At 42.8% G+C, this 18,586-nt stretch overlaps 1 protein-coding gene and 1 long non-coding RNA gene across 4 annotated transcripts; both read left to right on the top strand.

The window, feature by feature from the left end:
- Positions 1–10: 10 nt before the first annotated feature.
- CCNJL (cyclin J like) lies at positions 11–16,154 on the top strand. 3 transcript variants are annotated; one of them, XM_053376449.1, is made up of 7 exons: positions 11–97; positions 1,236–1,348; positions 6,337–6,444; positions 10,091–10,301; positions 13,213–13,512; positions 14,536–14,695; positions 15,422–16,154. In XM_053376449.1, the coding sequence occupies exons 3-7, from the start codon at positions 6,367–6,369 to the stop codon at positions 15,867–15,869; spliced, it is 1,197 nt and encodes a 398-aa protein (XP_053232424.1). In that variant the 5' UTR covers positions 11–97; positions 1,236–1,348; positions 6,337–6,366; the 3' UTR covers positions 15,870–16,154. The 3 variants fall into 3 exon arrangements, with proteins under 3 accessions (XP_053232424.1, XP_053232421.1, XP_053232423.1); XM_053376446.1 differs by having other exon boundaries at positions 47–259; XM_053376448.1 differs by lacking the exons at positions 11–97; positions 1,236–1,348 and adding an exon at positions 5,479–5,623.
- A 51-nt stretch (positions 16,155–16,205) lies between these two features.
- Positions 16,206–18,272, top strand: LOC128407720 (uncharacterized). Its single transcript, XR_008328866.1, has 2 exons — positions 16,206–16,779; positions 16,852–18,272. It is a non-coding gene; the product is annotated as an uncharacterized LOC128407720 (long non-coding RNA).
- The last annotated feature ends 314 nt before the right edge of the window (positions 18,273–18,586 follow it).

Here is an 18,586-nt window from a genome sequence, read left to right as displayed (position 1 = left end):
ATTCTGATGTTTTGACAGTTGGGCAGTTGTTAAAGAGAGTTCTCAGAGATCCACTCAGAAGGAAGTCCATCCTTTTTTTACAGATCTCATATACCTGGTAATTATTTTAAGACTTTTATCTTCTCCAATAAATTCATGTGAGATGGCTCTCTTACAATATAGTTACAACCAATGACTACGCTAAGAAAGATCACCTCTGTAAACTAGCTACTTCTAGGGACACCACTGGAGCTTGTTATGCCAGGAGTCAACCTTGCAGGTGAATTTGCCTCTGGGAGGGGGGTACCTTAGTGAGGCTCTAGAAATGGGGAAGGCAATCTGCAGCCCTTGGATTAATTTCACAAAGGTGGAGGAAACTCAGTAAGAAAGAAACTCTTTTAGGTCCCTCCCTCCCCAAAAATGCTGCTCTTCTGTCCATTTAAATCAGGGATGGGGAAACCCGTGGCCTTTCAGGTCACTATGCTCCAACTCCCATGAGTCCCAGGCAGCAAAGCCAAAGGTTAAGAATGATGGGTGTTGTAGTCTGGCAACATCTGGAGGGACACAGGTCCCCCACCCCTGACTTAAACTGTTTTACGGTATTGCGATTTATAAAATTAATATTATTATATAGTAGTAAGGTTGAACACAAGGGACACGGGTGGCGCTGTGGGTTAAACCACAGAGCCTAGGACTTGCCGACCAGAAGGTCGGCGGTTCGAATCCCCGTGACGGTGTGAGCTCCTGTTGCTCAGTCCCTGCTCCTGCCAACCTAGCAGTTTGAAAGCACGTCCAAGTGCAAGTAGATAAATAGGTACCGCTCCGGCGGGAAGGTAAATGACGTTTCCGTGCGCTGCTCTGGTTCACCAGAAGCGGCTTAGTCATGCTGGCCACATGACCCGGAAGCTGTCCGCCGGCTCCCTCGGCCAATAAAGCAAGATGAGCACCGCAACCTCAGTCGGCCATGACTGGACCTAATGGTCAGGGGTCCCTTTACCTTTAAGGTTGAACACGCCTAGCAAAATGCTGATTATTTATTAAATTAAGCATCTGTTGGTAGGCAGTAAGAAAAAATAAGAATAGAAAGCTTTAATAAAAATAAAAAGTGAGTTTTTAAATGTTTTAATTTTGTAAACTGTTGCCTTTCCCATGTTGTGAGCCCCAAAATCAGATTTCCTGCAGTCAGGATACTTACTGCCAGTTCCTGCCCACATGTCTCACAGTGACATAACATAGCCATTATGTGCCTTCTGCAGGTCAAAGAAATCAAAGTACTTTTAAATCCCCACTTCCATGCCACCAGATATGGAAGCTGAAGTTTGCAAGACTCTGGAACGCGTCTATAGCTGAATACAATAATAAACCAAGGGTGAGTGGCCATGGAGGTTTGTATCTCATTATCTTGCTGGGTTTGTAAACATGTCACAAGGATGCTTCACTTTTCAGCCTTTCCACCATTCATTTCAACTCTTGGTCAGCATGACTCTACCCAAAGATGTGCCTTACACTCTGGAAACTAATGACATGTGATTTCAGAAATAATTTGTTTTCATCTGTGTATATATGGCATTGGAATTGTGGAAAGGCAGACATAAACTTCTAGCTGTGCATTTTATAAGCGACAAAGAAGCAATGCATTACTCCAGTTTCAGTATAAATGTAAAGTTTGATGTTGCTGTGAACACTAGAATTCACCAGATCATCACCAGATTCTGCGTTCCACTCAGCTGGCACTTTTGTTTACTTGGCAACGAGGTCTTGGATAAGTAAACGCTACTCTCCAGATTCTGATTCTAGAATTCTAGGATTACCATTGTGGCCTGTTCTCTAATTTGTTATATTTTCTTCTCAAGCATGACACCTAGGTAGGCTCTTAAGAAACATGAGAAATTCCCTAAATGCTGATTGGTGTGCAGTTTTATTCCAAATTGCTCTAGGTTTTACATGTCTAATCTGCCATAAGCAAGGAAGTAAACTAGAAGGCTCGTCTCAAAGTTTGTAATCCCCTGAGCTATTGCATCTCATCCTTCTTAACTCCCTAATCCCACCCACTTCTGTGGGCCAGGACAGCTATCAGTGCCCAAATCCTTCTAGTATTCCTCACCAAGAGAGATATCACACATTCAGTTTCATTCCTCTCAATCTTTCCCCATCCTTGCTTCAGCTATGCAATATCCCACCTGTTCAGGGTCCTCAGTTCCTCGGCAGCTGGAAAGCAGGTGGGAGTTTACCACATGAAGGCTGTCTCTTCAGGCGGAGAAGTACGGCATTATGATTCTGCCCTGCAGACTCTTATCCATCACCAGGATCAGCAAACATTCTTTCCCCCCTTGTACACCTAAGTCCAGGTTGCTTCCGCCCAGCAGGTACTATCTTCACAAGTAACTTAATACTGGCCCTATTTACTATATCAGGAACTGTCTGCTTTGCCCTTGCTACAGCTAGCCTAGAAACAAGAATTTAGCAGAATTTGTATAATGGAATCCTCATTCCGGGGGAAAGCTTTCCTTTCCACAATCTTTGCTGCTCACATTGAAAGCAAAACGAGGCCTGCCACTAAGAAAAGAAACGTTGGCAAAAGTTGATCATGGCCAGTGTGTGCACACGCACATTCATCATGACAGTTTTAAAAATAAAAAATGCAATTATTTCTCAAGTAGCCATATTTCTGCCATTAAATATAAATAAATCAGAAAAGGTGTTGCTTTGGGCAAACGATGCCCCCCCCTCATTTATTCCCTATGTAAAGTAGCAAAAACAGTGATTTGCTGCACAAAATGCATGTGAGGGCAAATCAGTTTGCAAAACTTCAGAGTGCTTGATAAACTAGGATAGGGTTCATAGCAGAAACACTCTTTCTGTGCTTGGTTTTCAGATACCCAAAACAACCTTGTTAAAATCTTTAGAGGCAGTGAAGTCAAACAGGAATGAATTGCAAAGAGGTACCAGTCAATGAAGCAACTGCTTGCATCATTGTATCAATTGCTGATGAATTCCATCATCTGAGCATGCAAATTATGAATGGGACAGAAAACCTTTCGTTGTCCCTTGTGCCAGCGGCGTAGCTAGGGATTTTGTTTTTTTTTTGTTTTGTTTTGTGTTTAGCTAGGGCTTTTGCTGCCCAAGGCAGCCACTGAGTTTGCTGCCCCTCTTCTTTGCTTTACTTGCAATACCCCTTTTATGTTCTTCTTTCTCTTGTTTCAACTACAGACAAATACAAAAAAAGTCAAAACGGCGTGACATATAGGGAAGTAAAACATTGTTTATTTTTTAAGTAAAACCTTAATTCTAACACTTCTAAAATGTTCAGTATGGCAAGACTTCTTAAATGCAACATACTCATTGTAGATCTTAGGTACTTCTTAATCAATTTTAATTTAGAAAAACTCCTCTCACAATTAGCAACACTTACAGCAACAGTGAGGAAAATTTGCAACAGTATTACTCTATTTGGAACTAAATTCCCAAGACTGTATTTTAGAATAAACTGCAAAAGTTCAAGGGGTCCGTCGCTGTCCTTCCAAATCTCTGTTTTGTCTCGTGAAGCAACAAGAGAAACAAAACTCTGAAGTCTTCTTCTTTCAGTGAGGAACTCTTCCCTATTAATGTCATAGTCATTAGTTGTCATTAATGTCATAGTCATTAGTTGACATTCATATTTATCATTCAAAAGATTCGATGGAGTAAGGAAGGCATATTTTTCAGCAAGTTCATGAAGCTGTTGAGATCTCTTGGTGATTTCTTAGATCACTCTGTTCAGTGAAAGAAACATTTCTCTCTTCAACTCAGTTTCATGACAATTCAGCATCATCTCATGATTCTTCACCTGCCAACAGTTTCTTCTTTCTACACTGACAATCCATGACTATCCCCAGATCATCACAAATTTCTTTTGCATAAGCTACTGAATTGTTAACTAAATTGTCTCTGTTTTCAGTTTAATATGCTTTTAAAGCCTTGAGCTTCATGCCACGTTGTTGTACTGTATATTCAGTCCTTTGGTTTGGAGGTAGACCTGTGTGTTGTTAGGTTCTAGAAGGACGGATTCCCAAAGGCCAAGAAAGCACAGGAAGGAAAACAATTGAAAAGTATCAGGCAGCATGTCATCATCTGACCTGGTACTTTCTTCTTCACCTGTTGAATGCACTTCTACAACATTTAATATTTGTGAGTAGTTCTTTTTTACAACACTCACAGCATCTCCCTGTGCACTCCACTGAGTTTCTACTACACACATGACACTTTTGACCGGTGACTGAAGTCTTGGTGTGGCTTTTCCTTTTCCTATTTTTGTCTTAGAAGGAGGGGCCATCTCTCTATGGTAGAATACCTGCTTTACATGCAGAAGGACCAAATTTAAATCTGGCATTTTCTCCAGATACGGCTTGGAAGCCTCCCACCTAAAACCTGGCAGAGCAGCTTTTAAAACGATAACTGATTACATTGGGCTCAGTGCTTTCACATCCAAGTCCAGCTTTCCCAACATCTGATAACAGATAAATTGCTGTTGTTATTACCTGCCCTTCGCCCTAAGGTCCTAGGAAGGGTTACGTGAATTAAAACACTATGTAGAAACAGTTTAAAACGACCTGTTGCATGGATCGACAGTGCAAACTTAAACTGTGTCTACTCAGAAATAAGTTCTGTTGTATTAAAATGAGGCTTGTTCCCAGGTAAGAAGGGCTAGAATTTGCTTTCTTAATACGGCAAGAAAATGTGTTGGGGCCGGCATTACATTCTCCTTTAAATGCAACTTATTATTATTATTATTATTATTATTAGGGAAGGGAGAAATCCCGCAAGCCCAGCTGAGCTTTGAACTGGGCCAGTTTTGGAGGATTGGGGCACGATCCCACTTACAGCGGTGGGAGACGAGCACCTATTACGGCAAGGGCCTCTTCCCTCGGACTACAACCGAGTCGGTCCTACACCCGATAGTGCCTCCGATGTGATCGGACCCCTTGCCTGGATTAGTTCGCTTTGAATGAACCTGCGGTTTGGGCGCCTCTTGAAATTGCCCCGCAGGAGAAGCGGAGCAGCAGCAGCAGCAGCAGCAGCAGCGCCGAGAGGGCCGGGACAGGGCAGGGGAGAGGGGCTCGGGCGGCGGTAGCCTTGGCGTTGGTTTCAGAGGAAGTCCACGGGCGGACAGACGAATGAATGAACGAGCGAGCAGGACTCCCCCGCGCGAAAAGGAGCGCGGGAAGCCTGCTGTACGCAAAGAAGCGAAAAGGCTCCGTGGTATGCGCGCGCGTGCGCAGTGCGGCGCCGGCGTGTAATCTCCCCCTCCTCCTCCCCCTCCTGCTCTTGGGATCTTCCATACAGAGCAGGATCTGCGGGGGGAGGGAGGGAGGTGGAGAGAAGCGGCTAAAGGGCGGGGAGATCACCTTCTCGCCCTCCGCCAGCTACACCGCGGGGAGCGAGAGGGGGGCGGATATGCATCTCACCTCCGCCCTTCCCGCCAGACTCTAAGTTCAACATTGGGGGACTGGCGGCGGAGGGGGGAGGAGAGGGGACGCGCAGAGAGAGAAGTTTAAATGCTCCCCCTTCTGCCTGGGCTGCAGTATTTTTCCAGCAAGAAATAGCTGGATGCCGGGTAGGACAAAGGCTGGGGATCCCGGGTTGGAGGGCGAAGAGAGGCAAAAAGGTAAGCGCTGCGTGGGCGGGCGCCGTCTTCGCACTTTGTGGGGAGTTGCAGACTGCGGATGGCGGGGGGGGGGAGGAGTGTCGTGCAACTTGCAGTTATGGCTCTTTTTAATTAAAGGTAGCCTGCCTTTAAACAAAGAAGTTGTGCAGTTTTGAGTGCTCTAGGAGACCGGGAGGGGGGGCCGAGAGGGAAGAGATAGAGAGAGGTTTGTTCCCAAATCTTTGGAGGTAGTCAAGGTAACAGCCTTGGTGAGATCTCTGCAAAGAAGTGATCGCGGCGAGGAGGTAGTAGATCTCTCAGGTGCCCTCCCTTCGGATGGGCTGGTGCACATGGAAGCGTCCTTGGCGGCTTTTCTGCAAAAGGAAAGGGCGCGGGGAGGGGGAGGGACCCGTCTTGCAGGTAACGCAGACCTGTGGCCGCCGAGATTCCCTGGGCGACTGTGGCCGCATGGAAATCTACAATTGTGGGGACGCTTTAACAAAGTGGGGAGAAAACCCGGGTGTTTGATAGAAGTTCGGTGGACTGAATTGGACCCCGGTAGAAAACTTGGATGTAATTGCTCTTTTCCCTTGCCCGCTCTCTTTGGGCGGGGGGAGGCGAGGAAGGTAAAGGATGTTACAACTAAAAGGTCTCTGCCAAAAGAACTTAATAACAACTTGACTAGGTAGAAAATGTTGGTTAATCTGGTTCACTGTTTATTTCTCCATACCTAGGTATTGCCTTTCCCCCAGACCAGATTTTGGATGGGAAGTCTAAAGATGGAAGAGCCATGGTGGAAAGGAGACCTTGCAGCAGAGATTCATCAGACTTTGAGGTTGAAGGTCAGTTAGCCTCCCTGTCTCTGCACTCTTACCTGCTCTGCCTTTGCTGTGTCCAAAACTTTTCCATGGTGGTTGATTCTTACAGTGAAAGACTGCAGTCCTCAATGCACTTTAAATGGGAGCAAGTTAGAAGTACATTGCACCTTACACCTTAGGTTGCGCTGTGTTGGGTTGAAATAACCCAACAGCGCTGTATGTAAGAAAGATACTGAATAGGTCATCTTCGTCCCCCATCTACCTCTAGCAGAAAGCAATATGTAATTACTCTGGACTCCATTGATAGTGTTGATTCCTATCCTGCTCCCATGTAGTGTGCTGTTGGAAAACAAAACAAAACAAAATCTTAAATTTATACATTCAGCCAAATTATTTTTCAAGGTGGATGAGAGCCTGAATTGCATGCTAAAAAGATTGGCTCACTGTCTTCAACTCTCTTACAAAAGCTGATAAGTAGTCACTGTAGATTAAAGAGGGAGTGAATAGATAGTTTAAAGCAGGAGACTGAGGCCCAGTCCTAAAGACAGTTATTTGGAGTCAATTGGATTTGTTTGCAAGAAAATGTGTGGTTAGGATCAGCAGCTTTTATGGAAAAGAGTGTGGTGACGCAGACAAGGAAGAGGGCCATATGAAAGCAACTTTTCACTGGGGACTTGATTAGGACACATTCATTCTATTTTTTAATAGATTTTTTATTAATTTTTTCCATAATATCTCCAATCATACAATTTTCCAAATCACATATTTTGACTTATTGAACCTCTCTCAACTCCTCTGACAATCATCCGTAGTTAAATTTCTATCTTCACATTCCTTAATTATAATATCGCCTTTAAGTAAAATTTTTCTGTCCTCATTTACATTCTTGCAATATTCCTTATTTTTTTCACAAAGCTTCTTTAAAACACACTAGCGTTGTTTGTTCCTCACATACAGTCTTCAAATATTCTCTGAATTTTCCCCAGTCCTCTAGGAACTTATGGTCTCTTTGAAGTCTGATTTTTCCATTTAATTTGTCCAGTTCTGCATAGTCTGTTAGTTTTGTTCTCCATTCTTCCAAAGTCGGTAGTTCTTCTTGTTTCCATTTTTGGGCCATCAATATTCTCGCTGCTGTTATTGCGTACTGAAAGAGTTTACAGTCCCTCTTATTTATTTCATTTTTAGTTATTCCCAGTAAGAAGGTTTCTGGTTTCTTTACAAAGGTATATTTCAGCATTTTCTTTAACTCATTATATATCATTTCCCAGAACCCCTTCACTTTCTTACACTCCCACCACATATGAATAAATGTACCCTCTTTCTCTTTACATTTCCAACATTTGTTACAGGTTTTGTACATTTTTGCCAGTTTAACTGGTGTCATATACCATCTGTATACCATTTTCATAACATTTTCTTTTAACGTAGTACATGCCGTAAACTTCAGATTTTCATTCCATATTTTTTGCCAATCTTCCATATCTATACTATACCCTAAATCTCTGGCCCAGTGAATCATTACCGCTTTGACTTCCTCATCCATCGTGTGCCATTCCAGTAAAATTTTATACATTTTTGAGATTATCTTACAATCATTATTAACAATTTCTGTTTGAAATTTCGAATCTTTTTCTTTATACCCTTTTTCTTTCACATCCTTTTTAAACATATCACTTATCTGATAATAGTGCAGCCAGTCAAATACATGTTCTTTTACTTGCTCATATGGTTTCAATCTCCATTTCTCTCCTTCTTTCACCACCAAATCTCCTGATGTTGGACTACAGCTCCCATCATCCCTGACTGCTAGTCATGCTGGCTGGGGCTGCTGGGAGTTGGTTGTTCAACATAATCCGGAGGACCACAGTTTCCCCATCCCTGCCCTACTGACGTTACATGACATTGGTTCTCATTTAGAAATGCCAAATGTGTGTGGAGGAGTGATGGCAGAATGATGCCCAGTCCTGTACCAAATGGCGTGTCAGTACAGGTGGCGGCCATTTTGCGTGCGTTCAGTTGATGTGTGATCTTGGATGCACAGGTCATTTTGGAAAGAGAATGTATGCATGTGGCGTCTATGTTGTGGTGCATTGTCGGCCTACGTACCTAAGCTGCTTACAAAGCCATCAGGTACAACATGCCTCTCGTTGAATCCACTGTAATTATACTCTTATTCAGTAAATATTTATTGTAAATGAAGAGTTGTGTCCATGGGGTGGGGTATAAAGGTGGTGTTTTGAGTTGTACAGTGAGCATTGTAGAATTCCTTGCTAGCTGGAAGACGGGGTGTTTTGGTTTTAGGCAACTTTTCTGGAAAACTGGATCCTTCAAATACAGCTAGCTCAACTCCATCCCTGCCTGGGATGTTTTTAAAACCTTCATCTGGAATCTGCTGAGGTCAAATGAGATGTTGCCTCTTGGAACAAGACTGGAGGCTTCCATCTAGTAATTGTTATGTTAGCTTGTGAATGGGCCTTGTGTCTAAACAGACAGATAAGCATGTTTGCTTGAGGAAATGGGTCTTCTTCACCTTCACATAAATATTTACAGTGCTGTCCTTTTATGTAAGAGGTCTTATCTTGCAGTTGCTTAAGAAGTAATTCATGAACTGGCTTATCCTTTAAAAAACTAATTTCGTCCTATTTTCATACATTTAATACAGTGGAGATGTAAGTGGGCTTCAACTTTAAATTTCTTGTCTGGGCTGCAATTTCATTTTATGCAGTTTGATTAAATAGTGCCCCAAAATGACTATGTAAGTCATTGAAAAGTTATTGACTTGTTCTGAACCCGTAAATGGGTGGTTTCTAAATTCTTTACTTGAGAGAGCCAACAATGGAAGATAAACTTTTCTTTTGAATTTGCCTTTGGATTCCAAACCTTCTGCTGAATTTGCCTCTAGGCCAAACAAGACCTGAAGCCAACTCCTTGAGTGCCTAAATTAACATGTCTTAAGTTTTCTAGTGTAAGTAGCAGCTGTTGGGGCCCTGAGCAGGATTGAGATGTTTAATCCAAAACACACACACACACACACGGGGGGGGGGGGAGCACTTTCCCCAGGTCTAATAGGTGTGACACAGTTGTTAATGAAAAATTAATTGTACACCTGTAGGATTGGTTTTAACTATGCTTTGAATATTGTATTTTTTGTATTTTATCTTTGTTTGTATTGTACACTGCTTTGGTGACCTCAGGCTGTCAAGCAGTTTATACATTTGTACAATAAATAAAATAATAGCTCCCCTTAAAAACTAACAATTCTTGTGGCAGTCCATGAAAGGTTATACCATCATAAATGTGTTAGTCTTTAATGGGCGCAGCAGTCTGTTTCTTTATAAATGTTGGTTCCTGGTCTTGAGCCCTGTGGAAGGGGATTGCTAGCTGATGGTGGATTGTTGTTGTTGTTTAGTGTGGCTCTCCCCCTGCCCATTGCCTAATTCTCAGGAGTATGAATAGTTGTCACAAGTTGTATTGTCTTTCAAAACAGGTTGGATATTCATCCAGAACAAGAGCTGGGTTGCTTTTTATTGCGTTAGTTGCTAAGCACTTGCCAGAACAGGTGGTGGATGGTGATCTGTGGATTTTGGCTTCTGAAATGGATATTCATGTTAATACCCCTTCTCTCTCTCTGTCTCTCTTTCTTTCCTCCACCTCCTTTGTGTTGCCATAGGAGCTGAAGCTGCCCGTGTACAAGGCCCATTCTCCGCAAATCGGGATGCGGCGCTATTTTGCTGACCTCTTGGCCATCCTCAGCAGCCGCTGCCAGCTCTGCCCCACAGCCCGACACCTTGCTGTGTACTTGCTGGATCTCTTTATGGACCGCTATGATGTTGCTGTCAAACAGCTATATGTCATCTCAATTGCCTGCCTCCTCCTTGCAAGTGAGTAAGCTTGCCTGTTAATGCATACATGCTGTTGCGGTTATTACTTGTCTGTGGGGGGACAAGTAAGCTGTTTATCGGTTAAATGCCCTAAGCTGATGAAAACATTTTTATTTCAATTCATTAATTTTAGGTTGTTTATTTTGAGCAGGTACCATCTAAAGCATTTTTGAAACCATGGAACAGGAAAAGACTATTGGTCCTGCCCAGAGGAGTATGATATAGTTGACTATTGCTCTTTGCCGTTTCTCTTGCTTTTAGAACAGAGTATCAACAACTTTGCCTAGAATTTCCTGCAGTGATGTACTTCTTTTTTGCTCAAATGGGGAGGAGCCTTAAGTTTCAAGCTGTGCTCAAGAGAAAAGGGATTCTCAGCTGTTACAGAGAGTAACAGGTTCATTTTTATGCCCTTTAAATGAGGCCGTGGGTGATGCTTTTCCTTCAGATCACCCCTTGCATTACTGTATTATTCAGAGCCTCTGGGGCCCATCAAATTGACATTTAAATATTACTTGATAATTGTGGATTGAGCCAATGGAAAGGGGTTCCTGTTACATTTAGAGGGCATCTGTGATCCCTGCCATATTATATTCATGGAGAGCAGATACTGTGCCAGTTCATTCTCAAACTGCAGCCCTTTTTATTTACCGTATTTTTTGCTCTATAAGACTCACTTTTTCCCTCCTAAAAAGTAAGGGGAAATGTGTGTGTGTCTTATGGAGCGAATGCAGGCTGCACAGCTATCCCAGAAGCCAGGAACAACAAGAGAGGGATCACTGCTTTCGCTGCGCAGTGATCCTTCTTGCTGTTCTGGCTTCTGGGATTCAGAATATTTTTTTTCTTATTTTCCTCCTCCAAAAACTAGGTGCGTCTTGTGGTCTGGTGCGTCTTATAGGGCGGAAAATACGGTACTTACCTAGTGATCCATTCTGAGCTATATCCTCCTAGAATCCCTTTAGTTTTGGGCCACTTTAGAAAAACATAGTTGTCAGCCTTGCAGAGAGACACGTGTCCTAATAACCCAAAGCTTTGTACGAGGGAGAAAATGCAGGTGAGTAACTTCGGAACCAACCCTTAGAGTAGCCTTCCACAATATGGTGCCCTGTGCATGGTCCTCTCTGACCACTGGCCATGCTAGTTGAGGCTGATGGTGAATTGGTGTCCAACTTCGACAGAGGGTCCAAGAGCAAGTTAGAGAAGGCTTGTTTGGAGCCTCTCAAGTCTCTTTTTAAAGACTACAGCTGGCAAAAAGAATAATTGCAGGTGGATTAACCAGGCCAAGATAGACGGGATCTACTTTTTGCCAACCTCATGCTTGCATAGGTTGTCCTGTTAGCATGTTGTATATATTCCTGTCCAAAGCTGCTATACTGACATAATATTTTGTCAGGATAATAATAATAATAATAATTGTTCCCCAGCCAGAGCCAGGCTCAGGGTGGCTAACATCATAAAACTAACACAGTATACAAAGAACATAAAAACAGGCAATCAATTAATTAAAATACATCTTAAAATTAGTTCAGAACAAATGTTACCACTAGTCTTATAAAGGACCTGTGAGCAGGCTAGGAGGCCTCTTTAATGCTTATTCTTATACAGAAAGAAAAGAATCACACTGAACCCCGACCAAAGGCCTGGCGGAACAGCTTCATCTTGCAGGCCCTGCGGAAAGATGTCAAATCCCGCAGGGTCCTGGTCTCTTGTGAGAGAGTGTTCCACCAGGCCGGGGCCACGGCTGAAAAGGCCCTGGCTTTCGTCGAGGCCAGTCTAATCTCCCTGGGGCCTGAGATCTTCAGAGTGCTATTATTTGCAGACCTTAAGGTCCTCCATGGGGCATACCAGGAGAGGCCGTCCCATAGGTACGAGGGTCCTAGGCCGTATAGTGATGAGCATTGTGTCACAGTAGTTGGTTTTTTGTTTTGTTTTTTTAAAAGGCCAGTCCTTGATGAGGGTGGCCGCAGTGTTTTCAGAAGCATCTAGATTCCAAGGGAGCAATCTAGAAAGGAGATAAGGAAGTGGTTGTAAAACTACAAAAGCAGCAGAAGCTGTTCAGTGTCTTATGGCTGCTACCCTTCCTCAGTCCATTGTCTGGCCTTTGTATTCCACTCTGGCAAAAAGGCGGGGCAGGAGAGAAAACTTTTCTACTGCATGTTATCTTAAATCCTGCTAGGCTGGAAAAATATTGATAGCAAATAAAAGAAACTTGTCAAACTGGAGGAAAAAGAATTTTTGGAATTTGTTAAAGTAGAGACTAGACTGGGTTCTTCCAAGGCCTATAAATTTAAATATTGAGCAGTGCCTGTTGGAAGGGTTGGAATAGTTGTTTAAATCGCACTTTCCTATTAGTAATAGTTGACATAAAATAAAAGTGTATAATCAGATAACCGGATTGAACATAATGTGTATTTTCCTCCTTTTTCTTTGAAGTGTGGGCCAGCATTTTTCCATATGTTCTGGTCTTGGTTATGTACTGTATTGCATCTTTATGTAAAATAATACATTGCTTTCACACATTGTGAGCTGCTCTAGTTTTCTTCCATGTTGACTCATCAGTGAAAGTGTACTGCATGCTTTTCCAAAACTCCCGTAATTTTATACTCTGTACTATTTGTGTTTGACTAGAGCAGGCATAGGCAAACTCGGCCCTCCAGATGTTTTGGGACTACAACTCCCATCATCCCTAGCTAACAGGACCAGTGGTCAGGGATTATGGGAGTTGTAGTCCCAAAACATCTGGAGGGCCGAGTTTACCTATGCCTGGACTAGAGTTTATCTCATGCAGTGGCAACGTCTGGCTGATGAATCTCTGAATTCTGGGTTTTTCAGCATTGGCTTCTAGCTGAGTTCAGGAGAATCTAGATGGAGAGAATGCCTTGAACTCAAGTGGCTTGTTCTTTCTTTTCAATAGGCAAGTTTGAAGAGAAGGAGGACAAGGTGCCCAAACTGGACCAGCTGAACAGCTTTGCTTACATGTGCAGCCTTAACCTGGCGCTAACGAAGAAAGACCTGCTGAAGATGGAACTTCTGCTCCTGGAAACTTTTAACTGGAATCTCTGTCTGCCAACCCCGGCACATTACATCGATTACTACCTCTTTGCCTCCGTTAGCGAGAGCGATCTTCACAATGGCTGGCCTATCACGTCCGTGACCAAAGTCAGAGCTTTCATGGAGAAATATTCTCACTATTTCCTAGAAGTCTCGCTGCAAGGTAATTTCTTGGTCCAGAGGCCCAAGGCACAAGTCTGCCTTGCAGTAGCCTTTATCAGGATTATAGCAGTTCTTGCATATGGGGAAACACTACGTTTAATGCAAATGCCACCAAAATATTTGTCTCACCTTAGAAAAGGCATGAAATCAAAGCTCAGGCTTTGGCAAAGGGAATTCTTGCTCTTTGAGGCCTTGTTTCGGGGTTAGGCATACTCTGGACCAAGCTAACCCACAACTTGTTTTAATATATGGGGGCAGCGTAGAGGCTGCCACAAGTAGAATTCCACTCTCAGGATTCTCCTGTTGAAGGGAAGGTGGAAATGTGATTTTCATCCATTTTCCCTTTACACTGCAGCTCCATAGGAGTTGGTTGTTGTCTTTTTGCGGAAGAAGTGTGATTTCAACCCTATGTTTGCCACTGCTTACCTCAGAGCAAAGAAGCCAACCTTTGCTTCTAGAACTTGGGATGGTAAGCTTTTGCCACCCCACAAGGAAGAAGCAAGTTTGAGAACCAGTAAAAGCCACATTTCCTCAATTTTGCCCCTAAGCCATTGCAAAATATAAAAACGAAATATGCCATATTTGGATCTTAAAGCCAGGCAATACTTGGCATGTAGTACTGCATGTTTGTCTGGAAGAAAAGCCCACGGAGTTTAATGGCGTTTTCTTTCCAGTATGATTGCAGTCTTAAACGGTCTATAAAATCTGAGATCAGATGGCAACGATCTGTCAGATGCTGGGTTAAGAGCGCCCATCGAAGCCTGAGTTATTGCCCATAATAAAAGTTGCACTGCGCACACAAAGAGACTACAGTAGATTTAGTGGCATTGCTTGCAAGAAGTGCTGACCTAAGTTGACTTGCTCTCTCTTGAGCCAAAGCTGTCATTGGGGTGTCTTAGTCTCCAGCCAGAAGGCTTATACATCACATTAGCCTGCAGCCAGACTTGCTGGAAGAAGTTGACAAAGTCTTGCCATTTATGGATGGAGGTGCTTGGGCCTAATTTTGAAATTCCTTTTCTTCCAGATCATGTTTTTCTCTCGTTTCGGCCTTCTCTGGTTGCTGCTGCTTGCGTGGGAGCCTCGCGCATCTGTCTTGAGGTTTCTCCTTCTTGGACCGCACAGCTCCAGCTGTTAACTTGTTATTCCTGGGAGCATCTTGCTCCATGTATCGAACTCATGCTTGTGTAAGTTTTGAATAAAAACAGCCACCTGATGAACATTGTTTTATTTATGTGTTAGTTTTTTCAGGCGACTAATGCGGGCAGAATTTCAAACATTAACATCTACGTGGTGTGACTCCATGTTGACTGCAAACATGTAGCGTCCCCGGTGCCCTAGCTATTTACAGTTGACATAGCTGCCTGCCTTATTAATAATACTCATGCAAAGATCCAAAAAGCCTCAGTGGTAGAGCTGGTAAGCCCACTGGGAAAACCTTGTTCCCTTTCTGTACAGATGAGCGCAGTTATTTATGACATGGCTAAATTTGGTGGCCCATTCCTTTTCTTTAAAAGGTCTGGTACACACATCCAGACCCTGGTCTACTAATTTCTCATTGCTGGTCTAGGACATAAGATGGCAAATGGTATTTTGGTGTCTGTAACTTTATTGTAAATACTATAATTTTCAGTGCGGCTTTTGGAAACATGATTCTAATGCCTGCCAAATGGCCTGGAGCATTCCCAGACATAGGTGTTTCCCAAACCTGGGTCTCCAGCTGTTTTTGAACTACAGTTTTTGAACTACAACTCCCATCATTCCTGACAACTGGTCCTGCTAGCTAGGGATGATGGGAGTTGTAGTCCCCAAAAAACCCCAGCGATTGCTAGTTACTTACCTGTCACATTTTATTTTTCTGTTTCAAAACCCTGGCCTTTAAGCTTGTGTGTGATTTTATTTTTATCTAACAGAGCTCATGATAAGGACATCAAAGAAGCCAACAAGGAAAAGGACCGCGTGAAGCTGTTGCAGCAGCAGCAGCAAGTTGTGGAAAGCCTCAGCCTTCAAACCCCGACTCAAGTTCTCTTCCAGCAATCGCGTTACCATCCCCTGGCTCAGCATTCGGCTGTCGTTCCGCAGTTCCACTCCCCAATCCAGGATCTGTGCTCGGCTTACCGGGACTCTTTACAAGCTCCTCGACTGAGTGGCCTTGCCTCGGGCCACCATAGTGATTCCCTGCATTCCTACTCCACCCTGCAGGCCAGCTTTCAGCCTGTTTTGCAAACAGTGTCCATTCAAGGGCCTATCACCATGCAGGTAGCCATTTCAACGGAGCCCAGGCACTGCCTCGCTCTGACCTATGGCAGTAGCTATTTTAGCGGGCATCCTTCTTACACAACAGGTTGTTTTGATGGATGAGCACCTGCAGAGGAAGGGGGGAAGACAGGACCAGTACATCTTGGAAGGAAAACATTGGTGGTATGTAAACTGAGTTGCACCTGCCACCATAGAAAGGAGCTCAATGAAGCAACTACTTGCCAATAGCTTGGACAAAAACAAATCCCTCGTTGATTTTTCTTTTTTCTTTTTAACATTTAAAACATGGGTGCCTTTCCTGCAGAAGCAAGATTTTTCTGAGAAGAAATGCAAAAATATACCTCGAAATTCATGATGCTACTTTTGCAAGAGTGACTTACTGAAATTGGGGTGGGGAATGTAGACACATCCCTTTCCTCTCCTTGCTTCCACCCTCCATAGAAGGGGTGCCAACGAACTTGAAATAAAAAACACTGTAATTAAAAACAGTACTCTGAAAAGCAGAAACCTGGAGAAACTTCTGGCCATCAGGTATACTTGTATGATGGCTCTCCCATGAACACAGTTTGTAGTGGCAGCTCATAACACTGGAGCCTTTTGTTGACACTAACAAGGCTTATATTTCCTTGATACCTCTGAAACTGTCACTGGAATTTTTTTAATGAATGTTCCTTGCTGTGCTTTGACTGGAATTTTCACAAAACAAGACTTTAAACTTGGAACACAAGTCAAACCACTTTTGCCTTAATTTGTCTGGTGAGGCATCAGTAGACAAAACACCACTTGGGCCTCAAGTTTATCGTATTTTTCTTAAAATGCAATGTTAACTTTACCTCTAAAATATTTAAGATGCTGCTGCCTTAAGTAACTAAAAGATCATTTTGTGGGAAAACATGGTTTACAACTTATGTCAGGGATTAATGTTTACTTGAAAACAATTCATTGTCAAAATGTTCTTAATATTGCAGGAATCGCTGCCTTTTAGTGTGGTATGTTTGGTCTTGCCGTTTGAGTTAGTTATCTAAATATGGACAAATGTGTGTGGAAGGAGTTGATTTTCTTTTTAAAGGGATCCATGAGTAAGGGAACCTGAGGTAACCTTGGAAACTGGTCAGTCTTAAAAGCTGCAGTCCTTGAACCAGAGTTGAGGCTGTTCGTTTACAGCCTGCGAAGACATTAGGCTACCGTTTACTTTAAGCAAAGGCCTACTGATAATTTTTTAAAATCACAATGTCACTTAATAGAGACACCATTTTAGCTCTTGTACATACAAAGGCTTATTCTCTCTCCCCCTCCCTTCCCCCATTACTTGAGGGTGGAGCCACACGTGGTGGAGAAAGCAAAGGATTCTGAAGCCTGTGTTTTACTGTGTAAACCAAATCCTGAGCTGTAGTGAGGCACTTGCGGGGACATAAAACAGGGAGCTGCTGCTTACCCCACCTACCAGTTCCCCCATGCAAATGTTACTCCCAAGCCATTTAAATTTCTTCCCCATTTCCTAAGAGGTACCAAAATCAAAAGCGAAGCCTGTCTGATGGGAAAACAGCTGATGTTGAGGCAGGTGTAGAGGGAAAACTCAATTGATATGTGACAAGTACTCAACCCAGCCACTTAGATTTTATTCCTGTTCCCACACTCCACATTTGCAGTACCTCTGCAAATGCAGATTTGGGAACGGAGGGTTTGCCAGATTAACATGATGTTTTGCCTTAAGTCCCATTGATTCATTGCAGTTTAGCTCCACTTATCTGTACTTCGGGATCATTATCTTAACTATACTGGTGCGATTAAGCTTCCCGCAGGATTTCTGTGGGTTTGGTTTTTTTGAAGATTCCTGCTAGAATATGAAGTGCTCACTTGATATTCAGCTGTTTGTCCTGTTAGTCATTAAAAGCCAGTATTGTTTGTGAAAAGGGTTCTCAGGATTGCAATACAGACTATGTGCAATATATTGCTTTTATTCTGTCTAGAGTCCAGTGTGTGTGTGTGTGTGTGTGTGTGTGTGTGTGTGTGTGTGATGGTAGGATGTTCATCATTCTGCTTTTTAAGTTATATAATTTTTAGAAAAATAGTTTGTGAGAGGGTTGAGTTGGATTTTAGAGTGCAGAATTGTGTTTCCCCTTTTCAGAGGAAGTATGTTGGCTGGGGACTGATGTCTTTAAAGTGTACTGTAGTCTGGGCATGTCACACTTTAAGCGAAATGAAAGTAGATGTTGTGTTCCCTTTTTGTTACAGATTTAATTGAAAAGTGTTTATGCAAAAAATTAGAATAGTATCCGGAAGTTTTCTTTTTGTATTTATATACGACTTGGTATCTACAATATTTTGTGTGTTGTAAGCAAATTTTAACCACCCAATTGTGTAAATACTACTGAGGAAGCTCTGGTTGTAGAATCCAGTGTGTTCATTTTATTGGCCTTGCAGAGAAGCCTCCCCCGCCCCCATTTGACATTCGTAAGTATCTCCATCTTACAGTAGGTTATTCAATAAACACAGTGCAAAATACTGATGTGCGTGTCCGCTTCTTGTATACTCCTATGAAGAAGGGTCTACCCACACTATTTGTGCCCTCGGGTCATTCGCTTTACTAATGGAACTGTGAAATACTTCAATAAGCATTAAAGTTCTTCTCAGTATTTGCAGGTGAGCGTGATGTTTTCCTAGTATATGATGCTTTACTATTTCATTGGCTCTTAATATGCTTAGAACTGCAGCAGTGGATCACACACATTTATCCTAACTCATTTCAGCCTCCCGTTAGCTCAGCATTGCAGTTAGATCTAGAGTCACCGGACTTCATTTAAGTCATTTATGAAAGA

Source organism: Podarcis raffonei, chromosome 2, assembly GCF_027172205.1.
Source record: "Podarcis raffonei isolate rPodRaf1 chromosome 2, rPodRaf1.pri, whole genome shotgun sequence".
In the NCBI taxonomy this organism is placed as follows: Eukaryota; Metazoa; Chordata; class Lepidosauria; order Squamata; family Lacertidae; genus Podarcis; species Podarcis raffonei.
This window is presented reverse-complemented; position numbering and strand designations above follow the sequence as displayed.